Genomic DNA, 17,533 nt, shown 5'->3' with positions numbered 1-17,533 from the left:
TGGCAGTCTCTTATCGGAGCTGGACTGCCCCGCTTACTTGCTTATCGCCGACGCCGATAGTATCCGGATCGCAAACATTCGGAACAACGATCGACCCTCCATCACTCCATCATCGCTATTCTTTGCGACTGAACCAACAACAACAACAACAACACCCCCCTCCCCCGCGACATCGCCGCCGTTACCTCCCGACTTTGCCAACTCCTATACCTGCCGTCCTATTTCTTTCGGAGCTTCCCTTTCTTTTCGCAACACGTACTGCCGGTACCCCTCCGTGATCTCCGTCGCATCCGCAGCGACCACACACATACATCCACCCACCCACCCACCCACCATGACAGCCGTGCAAAAAGCCGTCCGGCCAGAGACGGCGGCGCAAGTGCTCTCGCTGGTACGTAGCTCGGCGCCTCGGATCTTGTTCCGCCCGCCGTCGAGCCCTCTTTTTCCGCCCTCCACCCTCCCACACCCTGCCCCCCTCGCCTCGCCTCGCCTCGCCTCGCCTTGCCTTCGTGCGCCCGCAGCCAGCTAACCGTGCACGACCCGAATCAGTACCGCCAGCTCCTGCGCCAGGGCCAGCAGTTTGCGGCCTACAACTTTCGCGAGTACGCCAAGCGGCGGACGCGCGACGCCTTCCGCGAGAACAAGGACGTCGAGGACCCGCGGAGGATCCAGGAGCTCGTGCAAAAGGGCCTGAAGGATTTGCAGATGCTGAAGGTAAGGAAGGGAGGGGTGGTTTGTTTTGTCTTGTTGGATGCGGCCTTGCTCGTTTGGCGGTCAAAGAGATGCTGACCCGGGTTGTTTGCTTCTCGCCGTTTGGATGAACAGCGCCAGACGGTGATTAGCCAGTTTTACCAGATGGATAAGCTCGTGGTGGAGGGCGGGATATCGGTACGTGCTGAACCTGCTTTGGGGAGAGGAGAGGCGTGCTGACGGGGTTTTCTCTTGCTGCGGCGACAGGGCAAGGATCAGCCGGGACACGGCGAGACGGTCAGGCAGAAGGATACCGGGTGGGTTTCTGTTCCTTTTTTTTTTTTCTTCTTTTGTTTCTGCAACCCCGTGGAGGCGCTGCTGTCCTGGTCGAGGGATCGAAAATGCTGACCTGACCGGGGAACAGCTGGGATTGATTTCCACAACGACGCCAACGAGAACACGACAACAAGGATGCCGCCGCATGGCTGATGGAGGTCCGGACACGAAGAAGAAGAAGAAAAAAACTGGCGATAGACGATACCTACCGTACCTACCAGGGCATGGCAGTTTGTACACTAGCTAGGTGGAGGAGGCATGGGTTCACTTACAGGGCCGGCAGCGGCGCCGATGGGAGGAGGGCAAGGGGATGTTTCTGGACGACAACAGGCTGCTCAGGCAATTCTCGCCATGTTCACATTGACGTTTTGTTGCACCAACTGGTTCCGGGCCCGAGCCATCAGAGACGCAGCCGGGTGTGGTTTGGCTCTTGTTAGGGGGCCAAGTCAGCGCTGCGCTGCTCTTACGGGAGTAAGCGGAATGCATGGACCGAAGGTCGCTGCTGCGATACATGCATATCGCTGTAGACGCTTGACGCGGAAACAACACCGGGAACGCTTGCACGGACGCGCCCTCGACCAAATGTTCCCAAATGTTGGTCGCTACTCTTTGTTAGTGTCGCTTTGCCGACGGACATTGCCTCTGGAAAGAAAACAAGACCGCTTCTGTCTCAATTGACCAGCCCCCTCCACCCTCCACCTTCGTTCTCTCTCCGGAAAGCCATCCCTGGCCACGTCGTGGTGGCCTGCAGCGCATCGCATCAACCATCACGTCCTGGCGGCTCGACCCCCCCGTGCGACGACGAACCGAGCGGCGCCTCGTCATCTCCAAGCCCAGCCCGCAACCTCTTCCCAAAAAGACCTAGAAAATCCCCAGGCTCGCACCGTTGCCGAGTCCTTGCTACCATGCAGCGGTCGGTAAGTCGGATGCACCGAAGCCGAGAGAGAGAGAGAGAGAGAGATCGCGTTCGCCGCTGACACGGGAGCCGCAACAGCAACCATTGCGCACCGCGACACAAACCCGCCGCGGTGCGCGAGGAGGCTACCCCGAACCCGACGACTTTGAAGGTGTGCCCTCCCCCGTCGCATGAGCAAACGAGACCCGTCTTTCCCTCGGCGCCGCCACCGCAGCTCGCTAACCACAGGCCCGTCCCTCTTCCCCGACCGACGCAGGCCTCCCCATCCGGCAATGGCGCCAGGAGTGGGTGACGGTCGCGCCGCAATCCCAGCAGGACGAACACGAAAAGGGCGACAAATGGGCCGTGGAGCTCCCCTTCGGCATGCCGCGCGAAACCCACCTCCTGCCCCAGCACTCCCAAGAGCTCCTGCGCCTCGCCCGGTCGGGCCGCCTCTACAAGCGGCCCGCCCCGATAGACGAGGACGAGGTCGATTACGAACTGGACGCCCCCCGCGGCGACAAGAAGGACTGGGAGCCGCAGAACCAAGGGTACACGGCCAAGGTGTGGAAGCAGGTGCCGCGCAACGCCGAGGGGCCCGAGGTCTCGTACCTGGCCAAGCGCCCCAAAAACACCATCACCTTGGCCTCGAGGTCCGCCGTGCCCCAGCCGACCGGCCCCACCGTCATCCGCGCCACCGTGCGCCGCATCGACGCGGCCGGCAACCCCTACGAGCAGACCGTCACCCTCACCGAGGGCCAGACGGTCGACGGCGAGATCATCTCCCAGACCGTGGTGCCCGCCCCCGCGGCCACGGAGCAGCAGCTGCCGATCCAGCCGGCCACGCCCGTCAGGAGGCGGCCCCCGCCGCCCAAGCGCAAGCCCAAGGGGCCGGGCCGCGGCAGGAAGAAGGGAAAGCTGCCCCTGCCGGCGCCGACGACGAGGTCGCACGCGGCGACGGCCGAGGACGGCACCTCCATGAAGCCCGAGGGCGCCGGTGCTGTGGTAAGGCTTGCCTTTTTTTTTTTTGTTTCTACGTGCACACACCTCGTACCAGCTTCATCGGCGCGAATGCTCACCATCTATACCCATGCGCAGGGCGTCAAGCTCGAGGACGGCGAAAGCGTGAACCAAGACAGCGAGATGGCCGATGCCTCGGCGATCGTTTCTGACGACGAAGAGGGCGAGGGCGAGGGCGAGGGCGAGGGCGACGAGGAAGAGGACGGCGACGAGGAGGCCGGCGATGAGGAAGCCGCCGAGACACCCGGCGCGGACCGCACCAGCGCCGACGCGCGCGACCAAGAGCCCGAGGACACCGAAATGACAGACGCCGCCCCGCCGGGCTCGGCCGACGACGCCGACGCGACCAGCCCGTCCATCAAGCGGGAGGGATCCGAAGACGCGTCGAGGCCGCGCTCCCAGCCGCCCGCCCTGCCCAACCTGGGCCAGCCGCACCTCAACTCGAGGATCGAGGGAAGCCCGCTCAAGAACGTCATGGTCGTCTCGCCGACGGAGCCATCGCCCATCGCGTCGCCGACCAAGGGCGCCAGCACGTCCCGGCCCCTCTCCTCTTCCTCTCCCCCCTCCGGCGCCGCGCCAGCAGAGGCCGACCAGGCCGCTGCCGCCGCTGCTGCCGCCGCCGCCGCTGCCGAGCCAAGCCCAACCTCCCCGATGGATGTCGCCACCCCCTCCCAGCCGGCGCCGACGCAGCCGCCTGTCCCCGAAGAGCCGACCACGCAGCCCTCGCAGCCCCCTCAGGCCGCCTCGGCCGCTCCCGCGCCGGAGCCATCCGCGTCGGCATCCCCCGGCGGCACGGAACCGCCCGCCTCTGCCGCCTCTGCCGCCTCTGCGCCTCCACCGGAAGCGAACGCCGCGCCGGCTTCCACCGACTCCTCGGCCGACGCGGCGCTCCTCCAGCCGCCGGGCTCTCCTGCTGTGAAGCCCACGACGGAGACAGCTGTTGCCGGGGAGAAGGGTGAGGAGGAGAATAAGAAGGAAGAGAAGGAGAAGGAGGAGGAGGAGGATGAGAAGCAGAAGAAGATGGAGGAGGAGGAGGAGGAGGAGGGCAGCGGGAGGGAGCCAAACCAGCCCGAGCTTCTTGAGGCCAAGGACGCCAGCGCGGGGGGTGGTCGTGACGAGCCCGAAGCCAAGGACGGGGACGGCGGCGCCGCCGAGAAGGAGAAGGCGGGCGAGGCGGATGAGGCGGACGAGGCGGCGGCGGCGGCGGCGGCGAAGACAGCTGCCGCGGACGCGCCGTCGGCCGCATCTGCAGAGCCCGCTCCGGGGCCGAACGATGTGGAGGCCGCGCCGGCCGAGGCTGGGGTCGAGGCGCCGCCTGCGGGAGAGGCGGTGCCTGCTGGCCCCCTCCCGGCTCTGAAGGACGCTGAGTAGAAGGGCGGGAAGGAGGATGGCCATCGGGCGGATGCCATCACGGTCGTAGTGGCGGAGGGGTGAATGAAGGGCAAAATGAATGGGTTGAAAAGGCTGTGCGTGAGAGAGAAAGAGAAGAGAGAGTGTGTGTGTGTGCGTGTGTGCGCGTGTATCTATCCATCTCTTTTCTTTCTTCGGGCCGGTTGGGGGACCTTGGTTGATTGATTGATTGATGACCGGTTGGAGGGGATCGGTTTTGTCTTTGTCTTTGCTTTTGCTGTGCTCGGCTGTGGTAGAACAACGTCAAGCTCTTCGTTCTCATGGTTGAATTGGCTTCTGTCAAGTGTAGTACTTCCCAGCTTCCCCAGAGCATCTCGTCATGACGAAAGAATCTTTTGCTTTCGCCAGGCCAGGGGAGCAAAGCGTCCAAGTGTCGACGGATGCCTTCAGCTTCTCATGAGGCCTCATGCTCGGACAGGCGTCGGGCCGGTAAATGGTCACTTTGGCTGTTCTCTGAAGACCCGGTACCCAACGGGCCTGCGTGCTTCCAAAGCAGAGTCACGTCGCGCAAGGCAGAGACAGCAAAAAGAGGAGCGCGTCCCAAGATGGCCAATGCGTATCAAGTTGTTGTTATTCTCTCTACCTACGGATACATGAACCACACCTCCCTCTTCGTCGCGGGCCAGCTCGCCACCGTCAAACCCCAGGGTATAATGAAGTGCGTACATACAGCGGGTTGGGATCAACATTATATCGATATACAAGAAATGAGGGAAGGTAACAAAAAAAAAGGGGGGGGGGAAGGAAAGCGGAGGGCGTTTTCCTCGCGCCAAGTCTAGCCACGTTGCTAGCAGCAGATGCTTGGCTGGATCAAGTCATCAGGTCACACATGGACATCGCGCTCAAGGCTCTCTCTCTCATAAGGCGCCGGAGCGTGTCGAAAGAAACATGGCAGGGGGGAGGGGGTGGGTGGTACCAACACCAGGAACCGAACAATGAAAAAGGAGAAAGGATGGAGAGAGTGTGTAAACAACATCAGGACGCTCGCCATGGATAGGCGGAGAGGCGCGCCAGCTCATCACTCATCACGGATTCGCCGCGTCGCCCCGGGCGAGGGGCCCCATAAAGCCTGCCCCTGGCTGCTGCGGTGGCGGCTTGAGCTCGTCCAGCTCGAGGCCGTCCTTGTGGTGCAGGTCGGTGGCGCTCGACAAGGGGCGATCGCGGCGCCGAACGCTGGCCAGGCGCTGGTCGCCCGCCACGTACGGGACCTTGAACTTGTAGTAGGACGGGGTCCTGGCGCGGCAGAGCACCACGAACCAGTTGGTGCACCAGTTGCCCTGCGTAAAGGCTTTGTAGCGGTCCTTTTTGAGGAACTTGTGCGAGTTGAGGTACTCGCGCGTCGTCTCGCCGCGGGCCATGAGGAAGACGTGGTAGCCCGTCAGGGCGGCGGGGTAGGCGCAGGCCAGGAAGCCGTAGATGACCATGGCGAAGGCGACGCGGAAGTGGTCGACGGCGGAGGCGCGGGAAACGCCCTCGCGGTGGCTGTAGACGAGGATTTGCGCCAGGCATGCGCCGCTCAGGTAGAGCCCCAGAAGCGTGGCGCTGCTGATAAAGACGAAAAAGTAGCGGTAGTTGCGGCGGCCGACGCAGTTGTTGAGCCAAACGCAGTGGTGGTCTTGGGTTTCGACGCAGTTGTCGCACAGGCGGCAGTGGTGGGTGCGCGGGGGCCGCCAGATGTTGCACGTCTTGCAGTACTTGGTGGGAACCTCCATGGCGGCCGTGTTGGGCAGCGCCGACTTGACGAGGACCCATTCCGTCGTCGGGGGGCCGAGCGTCAGAGGGTCTTCGTTCTCGTCCGGGGGAGGGAAGCGGTGGAGGTTGCGCGGCAGGATCTGGAACAAACGTCAGCGCGCGGGAGCCGGGGCGGGGAGCCGGGGCCGCGGCGGCGGCGGCCGCGGCGGATGGTTCAACGCGGATGCTTACCCCTGGATCCGAGACGGAGGCGTGCAGGAACGACGACATGCAGATGAAGAAGAGATAAGCAAAGGTGACGGGTACGGCGGGAGAGATGTTGTGCCAGAGCCACGGCGCCGAGAAGACGAAGAAGAGGATGGAGGGGATGACGATGAGGCTGCCGGTCGCGATGTTGATGGGCCGGCTTTTTGTGTTTTGAAGGCGGCCCCCCAAGCAAAAGACGGTGTTGCCCAAAAAGTACTCGTAGTTGCGGCCGAGCGCGGCCTTGCTCTGCTTTTCCCCGAGCGGCGGCTTTCCGTCGCCGGCGTCGCTGGGCGGGTGCTGGGGCGTCGAGGCCAGGGATTCGAGCTTTTCGCCGCCCTGCATTTCCCGGTTCCCGGCGCTCGAGTCCAAGCGCGGCATCAAGAAGCTCTGGCGCAGGGAGCGCGGCGTCCGCATGGGCGCCGGCAGGTTCACGGCGGCCTTGTGGGCCTTGTCGACGTCGACGGTGAGGTTCCGCGCCGCGGCGGGCTTCCGCTGCAGCGGGTGCACGCTGTCGGCGACGCTCGACGTTGGATGGTGGCCGTGCGTCGGGCTCGCGTTGGAGGTGAGGCGGTCGTAGACGTCCTGCTCGGTGAACTCGGTGCCCCGGGAGTAGGGACGCCGCGGCTCGGTGTCGGGGGCGATGTGCGCGCCGAATCGCGGGCCCTCGTGGTGGGAGATGAAGCTGTTGCGGTGGGCGTCGGGCGCGTCATCCTGGGGCTCTTGGCGGCTCCTGGTCGACGGGCGCGCGAGGCCTCGTTGGGCTTGCAGCTTCTGCGAGCTCATGGGCCGGAAGAAGGCGTGGGACGCGAGCGTGGGGACGTGGCTTCTGCCGACGGCGCTGGGCGGCCGGCCTGTCGTGGACGAACCGCCGACGCTCCCCGTGCCGCTCAACCGCTTGGCTGCTATCCCCTGGCGCAACGACCCCTGGTTCCAGGGGGTCCGCGAAGACACGCCCGTCCTGGCCGTGCCTGGGCGCGATGTCGTCTCGGAATAGAGAGCGCTTCTCCGCTGGCTGCCGGCGGCACGCTCGAGATCGTCGGCGCCGTCGTCGCTCACGATGTCGGTCATTCGCGAGGAGATGATGCTGGGCGGCCCGCGTTCGGAGCGGGGGAACTGGGGGAAGCCGTCGTTGCCGGTCGCCGGGGGGGACGGCTGCGGCCCGCCGTCGCCGGAGGCCATGGTGAGGATGGGTGTTGGGTTTTTGGAGGGTTATTATCGTGCTCGAGCGCGGCTAGGGGCAGGACTCGAGTGGTCGGTCGGCTTTGTCACCGCACCATGTTCGAGCAGCCGGACGAGGTTTGAAGCCGAGGTCGAAGTCAGGGAGGAGGGAGGGGAGCAATGGGTCGGCCGGTCAAGATTCGAGGTTTCGAGGAGAGAGAGAGAGAGAGAGAGGCTGTCGCGAAACGCAGTTGGTCGGTATCGAAGGGAGGTTGGTCGTGTCGGGATCGGCGATGGACAAAAAGGAGCGACGGGTGTAGAAACGAAACGAAAAGAAAGAAGAAAAAAAAAGGGATGGAATCCAAGACGAAAAAGAGCGTCGCGAAGCAGAGAAGGGATGAATGATTGGAAGGCCTGGACGTGGCTGTGGTGGATGTAGCAGGTAATAACGAATGTACTGCGTAGGTAGGTGCTACAGCACAGCGCACCGTAAGGTCGTAGGTAGGGGAACCAAGATTCAGGGCCGGCGCGGCCTGCATCGAAGGGCGAGAAACCAAGTCGAGAGAGACGACGGGCATGGCACAAACGGGAACGGGACTGGCTGCGCTGCCACCGCGTTGGAGCCTTGGCACATGCTTTTTCGCCCACTCAGGCGGGACCGCACAGGCCATCGGCTGCATTCCGGGCTTCCCCCTGAAAGTGACGACGTGCCGACGCTGCTGATTCGGGCATGGCATGAGGTGGGCAGAGGGAGGGGGGCAGGGGGCTTTGTGTTCAAGGTTCCATCCACCTCACCTCGGGTCTCAGGTGGTTGCCTTTTTGTGTTGATGTTGGAGCCTGTCGGTTGGTTGTCTGGGAGAAGGAGGCGAAAGGGGGAAAAAATAGCTTTGTCGTCAATGCATGGGAGCTTTGATCATGCATGAATGTTGACTGTGGGAATTGTAGTGCGGCGTGAAAAAAAAAAAAAAAAAATCAAGAAGGAAGCTGGGAAGATTGCAGAGTGACGATCTCTTGGCACGGTAGAAGGAGGAAAATCAAATACACAGTACACACAGTGCTTGGTTATTACGCAGTACGCAGTACGCAGTACCACAGTACGCAGTAGGTGTCTTGCGCTTGCACCCATGCAACTACACAGTACTGCTAGCAAGCCAGCAGTCTCTCCGTCTTTTTTTTTCTTGGTGACGCAAGGACCAACAGAGATGGGGAGACGGAGGAGAGTGAAGTAATAACCCCACCAAGGAAACTCAGAAACCCAAGAACCAAGATTCCGGCAGCTCGGCTCACGTGCTTGCCATGCCCGCTCTCGGTGTCTGCCGGCCTCTGCCAGCTGGCAGGAAACCCACCGTCGGAACGCTTGGCCGCCAAGACCGAAGCTCTCGGCTTGGACGAAATGCAATCGTATGAGGCGACAAGAGCTCACAACGTCAAACCACCCGTCCCGCCGAACTGGAAGCTTGTTCGAATCACACACCTCGACCCTCCCCACTCCAGGTCAAAAACACCACCGCGATCCCGTCACAATGGCCTCCTTCATCGCCCGCCGCGCTTTCTCGACCACGGTCCGCCGCCTCTCCACCGAGCAGGCCCTCAAGTCCGAGTCCAAGAAGAACCCCGAGATCCTGGTGCGTCAAATTTCCCGATCCCATCCGGAGCCATCATCACGAACCCTCGGCCCCTCGGCGGCCCCCCCCAAGCCGCCGCGCCGGTCACCCGCGTGGTGCCCGCAACCCGACGCCTGCCTCCCTGCCCGTCCAAACATGCGAAGCGTCCATTGTCGAGCCGGTTGCCGAGGGGAAAGAAAATCACCAGGGGAGACGTGCCGAGGGAAGAGTGCTGACGCGGGGTGCTGTGCTACAGATCCTCGGCGGTGTCATGGTCGCCGCCCTCGCCGGCGCCGGTTACTACTTTGGTGAGTCCTTCTCTTCCTCGCCCCCCCCACCCGGAGACAAGAGGCGAATGGGCTCGCGCAATCGCGATCCTAGGCTGACCGGTCGTGCGTGCGTGCGTGCGTGTGCACGCGCGGGCTCACCACCAACCAGGCACCAACCCGACCAAGTCGACCTCCGAGAACGCCGTGCCCCTCAAGAGCATGCCGTGGGAGTCGGGCTCGACCTCGGGCAAGTACCAGTACTACCCGGGCGCTGACCCCAGCGCCGCTCCCAAGGACGCCCCCAGCGCCATCAACGTTGTCGTCGTCCCGGACGTTACCCTGCCCAAGGTGCGTTGGAGCAAAAAGAAACCCGACGGGCCCGCACTCGGTCCCCGGCTGCCATTCCCCCTCTCTGTCAGAAAAAAGAAATTGCTAACGGTGGCTTTCTCTGCAGCGGCTTCACGACAAGTATAACAAGTGGGGCAAGGAAGGCTACTAAAGAGGCTTCCCTTTTCCTACCTGCCTACCTGAGCTTTTTGTGCAGAAGAAAAAGTTGGCATGATGAGCTGAACCCTTGGGGGGTGATCTCGCGAGATGCCGTGACACCCGTGTGCGAACTAGGTAGCGGAGGCGGTGATTGGAATAGACCTGTATGAATGCTTCCGGTTTCTCCTCCGTTTCTTCGCCGACGTGCCGCCTGCGTCTCAACCCCCCACCCCCCCCGGTATCTGACTTTCCACCCCAGCCAGCCATGGGTACGCAACTTCATTTTTGATTGTTGGTATGGTGATCAGATTCTTCCTGCCGTGCCTGTGGGGCATGTTCAACCCTTGCATTCGTTCTCCCGAGACATTCACACGCAGACCCGGATCCCTCGCCGTCTTGACGGCCTGACGGGCCCATGAGCCAACGCTGCCCCGAACCATGATCAGGATCCTAGGAATCTACCTATGTATAACCCCCCCCCCTGCTCCCTACAACGTGCTCCGGCACAGCCTGGCCCATGATGTGCTCCAACGCCACGGAATGCATACAATTGGCCTTTGCTCTTCCAACCCCTCCCGTTCTCTGCCAGATTCGGCGAGAGCTCTCGGTAGACGGACCCAATGATGACGACAACGGCGACGACAACGACAACGACGGCGGCGGCGATGATGAGGATGATGATGACCTGTACACTACGTACATATCGGTCATGGTGGGGGGGGGGGGGGGGGGTTCGTCCGCCTTGCCGCTGAACGAAACGAGCCGGTCGGGTTTTCCTTCTTCTGCGATCTGGCATCGCCGCGGGCAACGGGGCTCAGGTGTGACGGGCGGCCGCCGCGGCAAACTGCTCTTGCTGCAGCCGCTCCAGCTCCTCCAGCGTCAAGCCGCTCTGCTCCAGCTTGTTGGCCTTCTTCTCGCGCCCCTGTTTTTTCCCCCGACAAACCGGTTAGCCTGCGTCGAGCGTCGCCGCAAAAATCCTCTGTTGCGTAGCGTTGGCGGCGTTCTCCGTAGCTCACCTTTTGCACCTCCTTGTGCTCGGCGGCCGCCTCGAGGACGGGGCCGACATAGTCCGGGAAGCCCAGCTGCTCGAGGGCCTTGATGATGTGGTCGCAGGCGATGGTCTTCTTGGCCTCCTTCTCCGAGATCTCGTTGGCCTCGGAGCTGATGAGCGTGATGAACTCGACGCAGCACTCTATGAGCACGTCGCGCGCCTCCTTGGAGAAGGCGATCCCGGACGACCCGGCCAGGATCTCCCCGACGATCTTTTGCACGGTGGCTGGATTCGGGGAGGGCGGCCGGAGCCAAAGTTAGCGTCGGCGCCGCCTTACGAAAACCAAGGATGCGGCATGAGGGACGTACCCTTCGGCAAAGAAAGGTCATCGTTTCCTGGGAGGAACGGTTAGCGGCGTTTGGTCCGGGGGTTTTGTTCGGACAAATGGGTTTCATGGGGTGGACGGCTGGAGGCGAGAACTACTCGGCAAGGTTCCATCCTGCTTCCTCCAGTAGCGCTCAGAACGACGCATGCGTCGAGACATTGTTGGCCGGTGGATGTTGCAGCGTTGTTATGAGAGACGTTGGATTATGTATGTGATGTCATGAAGGAGTTCGTTCGCCTGTCCCCGCTTTAAAAAAGGCCTTTCAGAGGAAAAGGGGAAATTTTGGCTCTGTATGACGGTAACAAAAAAAAGTCGAAGGTGGTTTGTTTCTTGACCGGTATTTTGGTGGTGGTGGTATTGGTGGTCGTCGTCGTCGTCATTGTGGTGGGTGAGAGGTGCACAGCGGGCTTCACTTGATGCCTCCTCGACGCGACCAAAGACGCCCTCTCAAACTTACATCGACACAACGGCGGCCACGGAAAACAAAGCAAGCCCCCCAAAAAAAACACGGCGGGATCTCAAAAAAGCATCTACACACCTCCAAACTCATGGTCCGACATGATGATGATGGACTCTAGAGGGTTCCAGCCCCTCGCAACTTCACAACAACAAACAACAGGCGTTTTCCGGGTCGTGTCGGTGCTGCGACGAAAACGACGCACAAATGGAGGATCCGGGTCAGAGAGGATTGGAAACGGGATGCTGATTAGGAGGATTAAGCCAGATGTATCACGTCCGTGGCGGAAGAGTCGACATGGTCATGAGGTCGAGGGAAGCCAAGGGGCTTCCCTCGAGGCTTGTTTGGCGTTGAGAGGTCCCTTTATATGCCTAGCCGTCCCTTCTCCCAATGTGGTCGCTGATGCCAACGCCAACCGCGCCACACCGATGGCAGGCATCCCGCTCTGACCCCCCCCCCCCACCCCACCCCCACTCCCATTCTGTGGCGAGGGTCCACCAACCCGGCTGCGTCAGCCACAGGAGCTCCACTTGGCCATCCAAGCTTTCAGGAAATTTTCTGAAGCTCCAAAGTCCTTCCCTACCGTTTCCATCTTCCCCATCCAGGCCAACGCGCCGAAATTTTCTTTTTCTTCTTCAACCCCAAAGGGGCGCGTTCACCTGGGATTTTATCTCTCAAAGTGCTTGGGAGAGAACCAGGCATGGCTAATTTCTGAACGAATGGCCTGTTCAAAGCGCATGCTCTGATCCAGTAAGGTAAGCAACTCTCTCTCTCTCGACGCTCTTGGCCCTCAGCAACTCGAAGCTCCATGATGAGCCTCTTGTGTCGCCCCTATCAGACCTTCCTATGGTGATAGACACTGTCACGCCAAACGACATTTCTGATGGGCTTCGGGTTGCCGAGGGCTTTTCTGATCCGTCGCGGTGGTTGGGATCATGGAGCTAACAGCCGACGCGTTTCGTCTGTATATAGTGTTTGCAGCTTTTCGGTTCCCGACCCCCTTCTCCCTCGGGCACCTGGAACGATACGTAGCCACATGATGATGTTAAAAATTTATCTCATTCCAATACCGACAATGCATGACGGAAACCTATCACCTGATCTACCTACCCTCCTCGCTCGCATGGAAGAGTGGAAAACCCCCGGGCGGACTCGGATGCTGATTACATCTTTCCAGATGCTCCTTTGTGGTGGTGGCCGTAGGAAAAGACGGCCTGGGAAATAGACATGATGACTATTCTAATGTGCCGACGGGGAACGACTCATGCTGAAGCCGATTGCGTCCGTCCTATGCGTGCCGTATGAGATGATGACATCCTTTGTGGTCCAAGTGGGTGGGGGATGCCACCCGTTGGTTGTATCATGCAAAAAAACGAACAAAAAGCCACCTTCTTTACCTCTCTCGGGACCTGTCCCTCTGCTCCCACCCTTCCCCCTCCCCTTACAAACCCTGCCTGTACTCGGCCAGCTCGGGCGCGTCCCACTTGTAGTACTTGCCGCTCAGCTCCCCCTTGGCGTCCACGGCCAGCCTCGCGAGCACCGCGCCCGCGACCTCGGGCCTGACGAGCCGGCCCTCGGCAAAGTCGGCGACGAAGGCTTCGTAGTCCTTCTTGGCCATGGCCGCGCCCTTGTCGCGCAGCTCCTTTTGCATGTCGGTGTCGACGCGGCCCGGGCTGACGGCCACGGCCGTGACCTCGGGCTCCTCGACGGCGACGTGCCGCGCGAGCGAGTTGAGGGCGGCCTTGGACGAGCCGTAGGCGCCCCAGGCCGTGTAGGCGGCGATGGCGGCGCCCGAGGAGACGTAGACGATGCGCCCCTTGGAGGCGCGGAGGTGGGGGAGGGCGGTTTTTGTCTTTTTTTTTTATCAGAAGCGTGTGGGTGTGGGTGTCAGTTCGCATGTTCTCTCTGTCCATTGGCCTTATAAAAACCTTTCCTCTCTTCGTCTTTGGCTCCTTTGGGCCAGATGAAGGGGAGGGAAAAGGCGAACTCACCAGAGCGAGCGCGCTGAAAAAGTTGACATCGTACAGCCTCTTCCACTCCTCGACCGAGGCATCTGCGAGGCGGGCGATGGGGGAGAGGACGCCGTGGTTCACCACGACGCCGTCGAGCCTGCCAAAGGTGAGGATGGCGAGCTCCGTGGCTCGGTGCGCGGTCTGGGCCGACGACGGTCAATTTCTTTTTCCTCTTGTCGTTTGTCTTGCAGGCCGGGAGGCAAAACGTACATCTTCGGCCGTCATGTCCGCCGCGAGAAACGCCACCTGTTCGGGATGGCGGTCCTGGAGCTCCTGGAGCTTCTCGGCCGACCGCGACACCAGAACCACCTTGTGGGATGCCGCGAGGAGGGCCTGGGTCAGAGCAAGGCCGATGCCGCGGCTTGCGCCGGTGACGATGATGACTTTGGAACCCATTTCGTCTCGAGAGACAAAAAAAAATAAACCGATCCTGGAGCGAGGTTGAGCCCCCGCCTTGAGGTATCGGAGATGGGGGGGGGGGGGTCGCGTGCTCGTGTGTTTGTGATGAGACCGGACGGCTTGGGACCGAATGCGCCGATCAGCGCTGGAACGGGAAACAAAGGTGCCCCCCTCCTCCGTTCATGTGGGGGGTGGGGCATGCATTCACCCCGTTCCGGGGTTTCCTACGACATCGAGCCCCGAGGGCCGTGCTGTTGTTCGCCCGGCTCCGGTCGTGAACATTCTACACGCCCTCATCCGGCTCTTCAGGACGGCGGAGGGACCTATCTATCGAACGTATCACACCGCCGTGTCCTCTCCCACCGTGTCCTCTCCCACCGTGATCCCGGGAGCGGGCATCATCGGGGTCTCAACCGCCTACGAACTACCTCTCGCAAGAACCACAGCATGACGCATCCAACAGCATCCACCGGGTCGACCCCATCCCCCGGAGCTTTTCGCCTCGGCCTCTGGGTTCTCTGGCGGGCTCCTGGCTCAGGATCGGTTTGGCCCAGACGGTAGCTGGAGCTGATGGGGGATCCGCGCGGGGGGACGGAGCTGCCCTGCGGCCGGCTCATCATCACGGCCGGAGCATGGAACGGGCCCAATGTTTGAGACGCCGTTCCCCGCTTCCGCCGTCAACATCCTCAGCGAGCCTCGCCGGATGCTCGTCTCGCTGCTGCTTGTCCGGTCGCCGCGGCGGCACAAGAGGGGGGGAAGGCCACGCCTTACGAGGAGGACAGAGGACGTTGCTTTGCTGCGGCGGGTGGCGACACGCATGCTGGGTCCTTCTCCGGAGATGGGCGCCAAAGGCAAGGATGGCGACGTGCAAGCGGTGCGGGAAGCGCTCTGCTCCCGGCCTGTCACGCCCTTGGGGGCGGCCGATGATCGCACGGGTCCCCGATCGGCATCTTGGCGCCGGCACGCGCACGGGCACGAAGCTCCGGCGCCGAGGGTGGGGACGAACTACCTCGCGGCCGGCCACGGGCCGTGGGGCGTCGCTTTGAGCCTTGGCGCGGGCTGGGTCATGGCCGACATGGCGCAGGGCAGGGCAGGGCTCCGCGGGTGCATGCTGGCAGGCTGGCTTGGGCGTCGGGCGTGACCTGGTGGGCTAGTTATCGTGCAGGCCAAGGTTCTCCTGCTTCCCCTGTTCACCCCCCCCCCCCCCCCCCCCTTTTCGAGAGGCAAAGGAATGAGAGAAGCACACGATGACTCGGCGAGTCACAGCCGCCCAAGCCCTCGTATCCAGAAGCCTCCTCTCCCTCATGCCCACCACCTGTTAGTAGTATGGAATGATATGGAATCCCTCGCCTCGCTGGCCTCTCCACCGCAGCACGCCAGTTAGCGTGCTTTTCTTCGCAGCGCGAAGGGTCGGGAAAGGCGTTTCGAGGAGGCGCATTCCCCATCCCCACCCCACACAAAGACGAGCCACCCGGTCTCTTCCCATCGCGAGATGAAAAGACTCCCGGCGCCCGCAGGGTCCTGCGGAGCATGTATGTACGCGACTGCTGGTGGTGGTGATTGCTTGCGGCCCACGCACATCCAAGGCGGTCGCAGAAGGCGGCCCGGCCGAACCAAGACATCGGAGAGCAGCATTGCCATTTCGCTACGGGACTGCTGGTGGCATGCGACCATGTGCTGCATGGATCCATCCATGGCCGAGAAGCCAATGTTTGCTCTGCGATGCTCGTGTGCACACAGACACAGACGGTGCCACCGTTAGGCGAGAAGCGGCCAGACTCCACGTGCCGGCCCCTCGTCTCCCGTGATGAGGAGGAGAGAGAGAGAGAGAGGCTCTGTTCTGTTCCCTGGGAAGATCCCCGCGCAGCATGCTGTGAGAGAACAAATAGTAATACTGCGTCACTAGCTGGCCATGAGAGTACCAACCAGGCCTGGGGGTTGCCCCAAGAACCAAGAGCAACAAGGGGAAAAAAAAAGGCCGCGGCGAGCCAATGAGACGTCTTGTTTTGCCGCTCAGCTGCAAGTCGCCCCCTGTCGCCCGTCGTCCAGCTTACCCACACAGAGGAGCCCATCTTCAACCCGGACGCCGTCCCGAGCGTGTCACAGCCCGTCACTCGCACCTCATTCGCCAAACGTCTCATCGACGCTGGTTTTGCCCCCCGGTACCTCCCATGGCGAGTTGGCGCGCGTGGTTGGGGTTCCGGGGAGATCATCGTCACAATGGCGGGCACCGCATGAGCATGGGCTTGTTTTTTTTTCGCAGCTCGTCCTGTGACGGCGGGGGGGGTTTGGCATGCCCAATTCGTCCTCTGGCGGACGAGCTATGGAGCTCTCTCTGCATGCCATTCTCCTGCAAGCAAGCCCGTCAAGGGCATGGTCGCATTGATCTGGTGGTGTCCACTCTCTCTCTGTCTCTCTCTCGCTGATGCCATCCCCCGTCGTCACCGCGGGCCGCTCTCTCACTGGACGCGTCTTGCCAGCGCCGCTCATGCCTTGGACGCCAAGGGCACACTTAGACTGCGAACTTTTTGTCAGAAGGGTCGGTGTGCCGGGGAGGAGAAGAGGAGGAGGCGTCCGAGGGACCAGCTCCTCTCCTCCGAGACACACACACACACACACACACATACACACACATACACACGCACAACCGTTATGCATCTTCTCCTCCTCCTCCTCTCACAGCGTCGATCACCGCGCGTGCGCACGTTGCTGAGGTGCCTCTCTCTGCCGTCTCTTGCTTGTGCGACGCCAGCCAGCTGACGAGACCGAGCACACACACACACACACACACACACATACATACATACATACATATTCACCCGCCGCCCCCCCCCCCCCCCCCCCCCGATTCTCTCGATCTCGACCTGCGTGATAACCCTGTCAGCCGTGCAGGAGAGATATCCAATATTAAAAGCCAACCAACCGCTTGGCTCGTACTGTATGCCGGGTACCTTTCGTTTTTTGAAGCCGCCCTCCCCCATCCCGGCACACGGTTCACCCTCCCCGCGGCTCGCCCGTCCATCTCTAGAGCAAAAGGGGGAAAGGGAGAAAGCTTACCATTGACGTCGCGCCCAGCGGGTTTTGACGCCGTTGCTCTCGCCACCAGCGCCGTTTGGATCGCACTAAAACGAGGGCGATCCAGGTTCTTCCCCATCCGGTCCATTGAACGGAGAACTAGCGTAGATCGGGGGGAGGGGGTTGGGTGCCGAACCCATTCAAGCTCCAGCACCTGGCGGCATCTCCCGATCCGTTCGCACCATTGCCCGTTCCCTTGACGCGCAGGGGGGGGGGGTTGCGCCGTTTGGCTGTGATTAGTATATCACCGTGCCCCTCTCCTGCGGCCTCGGGCGCGCCCGCACCTCCGGATCCTTCCCGGCCGCGGTCACCCCGTCTTCGTTTCTCTCTCGCCGTCCTGCCTGCTTCATGGAGGCCGGACGCCCCGACGTTTCCTAACCTCGAGCTCCCGTCTGGCCGTCCGACCTC

The 17,533-nt window shown here is 61.9% G+C and overlaps 6 protein-coding genes across 6 annotated transcripts; 3 read left to right on the top strand and 3 right to left on the bottom strand.

Annotated features, from left to right (window-relative positions):
* Window positions 1-334: 334 nt before the first annotated feature.
* Window positions 335-1,124, top strand: VTJ83DRAFT_1663 (uncharacterized protein; the record flags this gene model as incomplete). The annotated part of the gene is made up of 5 exons (XM_071007847.1): window positions 335-391; window positions 550-714; window positions 826-888; window positions 958-1,007; window positions 1,115-1,124. The coding sequence occupies 5 exons, from the start codon at window positions 335-337 to the stop codon at window positions 1,122-1,124; spliced, it is 345 nt and encodes a 114-aa protein (XP_070868203.1).
* Window positions 1,125-1,931: 807 nt separating this feature from the next.
* Window positions 1,932-4,312, top strand: VTJ83DRAFT_1662 (uncharacterized protein; the record flags this gene model as incomplete). The annotated part of the gene is made up of 4 exons (XM_071007846.1): window positions 1,932-1,943; window positions 2,021-2,093; window positions 2,199-2,926; window positions 3,020-4,312. The coding sequence occupies 4 exons, from the start codon at window positions 1,932-1,934 to the stop codon at window positions 4,310-4,312; spliced, it is 2,106 nt and encodes a 701-aa protein (XP_070868202.1).
* Window positions 4,313-5,376: 1,064 nt separating this feature from the next.
* Window positions 5,377-7,468, bottom strand: VTJ83DRAFT_1661 (uncharacterized protein; the record flags this gene model as incomplete). The annotated part of the gene is made up of 2 exons (XM_071007845.1): window positions 5,377-6,183; window positions 6,275-7,468. 2 exons carry the CDS (start codon window positions 7,466-7,468, stop codon window positions 5,377-5,379), a joined length of 2,001 nt encoding a protein of 666 aa, XP_070868201.1.
* Window positions 7,469-8,970: 1,502 nt separating this feature from the next.
* VTJ83DRAFT_1660 (uncharacterized protein) lies at window positions 8,971-9,819 on the top strand (the record flags this gene model as incomplete). The annotated part of the gene is made up of 4 exons (XM_071007844.1): window positions 8,971-9,072; window positions 9,308-9,359; window positions 9,490-9,668; window positions 9,775-9,819. 4 exons carry the CDS (start codon window positions 8,971-8,973, stop codon window positions 9,817-9,819), a joined length of 378 nt encoding a protein of 125 aa, XP_070868200.1.
* Window positions 9,820-10,620: 801 nt separating this feature from the next.
* On the bottom strand, window positions 10,621-11,742 carry VTJ83DRAFT_1659 (uncharacterized protein; the record flags this gene model as incomplete). The annotated part of the gene is made up of 4 exons (XM_071007842.1): window positions 10,621-10,728; window positions 10,823-11,082; window positions 11,166-11,192; window positions 11,721-11,742. 4 exons carry the CDS (start codon window positions 11,740-11,742, stop codon window positions 10,621-10,623), a joined length of 417 nt encoding a protein of 138 aa, XP_070868199.1.
* Window positions 11,743-13,080: 1,338 nt separating this feature from the next.
* Window positions 13,081-14,047, bottom strand: VTJ83DRAFT_1658 (uncharacterized protein; the record flags this gene model as incomplete). Its single annotated transcript, XM_071007841.1, has 3 exons — window positions 13,081-13,491; window positions 13,631-13,792; window positions 13,862-14,047. 3 exons carry the CDS (start codon window positions 14,045-14,047, stop codon window positions 13,081-13,083), a joined length of 759 nt encoding a protein of 252 aa, XP_070868198.1.
* Window positions 14,048-17,533: the final 3,486 nt, after the last annotated feature.

This window comes from Remersonia thermophila, chromosome 2 (assembly GCF_042764415.1).
Source record: "Remersonia thermophila strain ATCC 22073 chromosome 2, whole genome shotgun sequence".
Taxonomy (NCBI): Eukaryota; Fungi; Ascomycota; class Sordariomycetes; order Sordariales; family Chaetomiaceae; genus Remersonia; species Remersonia thermophila.
The sequence above is the reverse complement of the archived record's forward strand: the minus strand, read 5'-3'. Positions and strand labels throughout refer to the sequence as shown.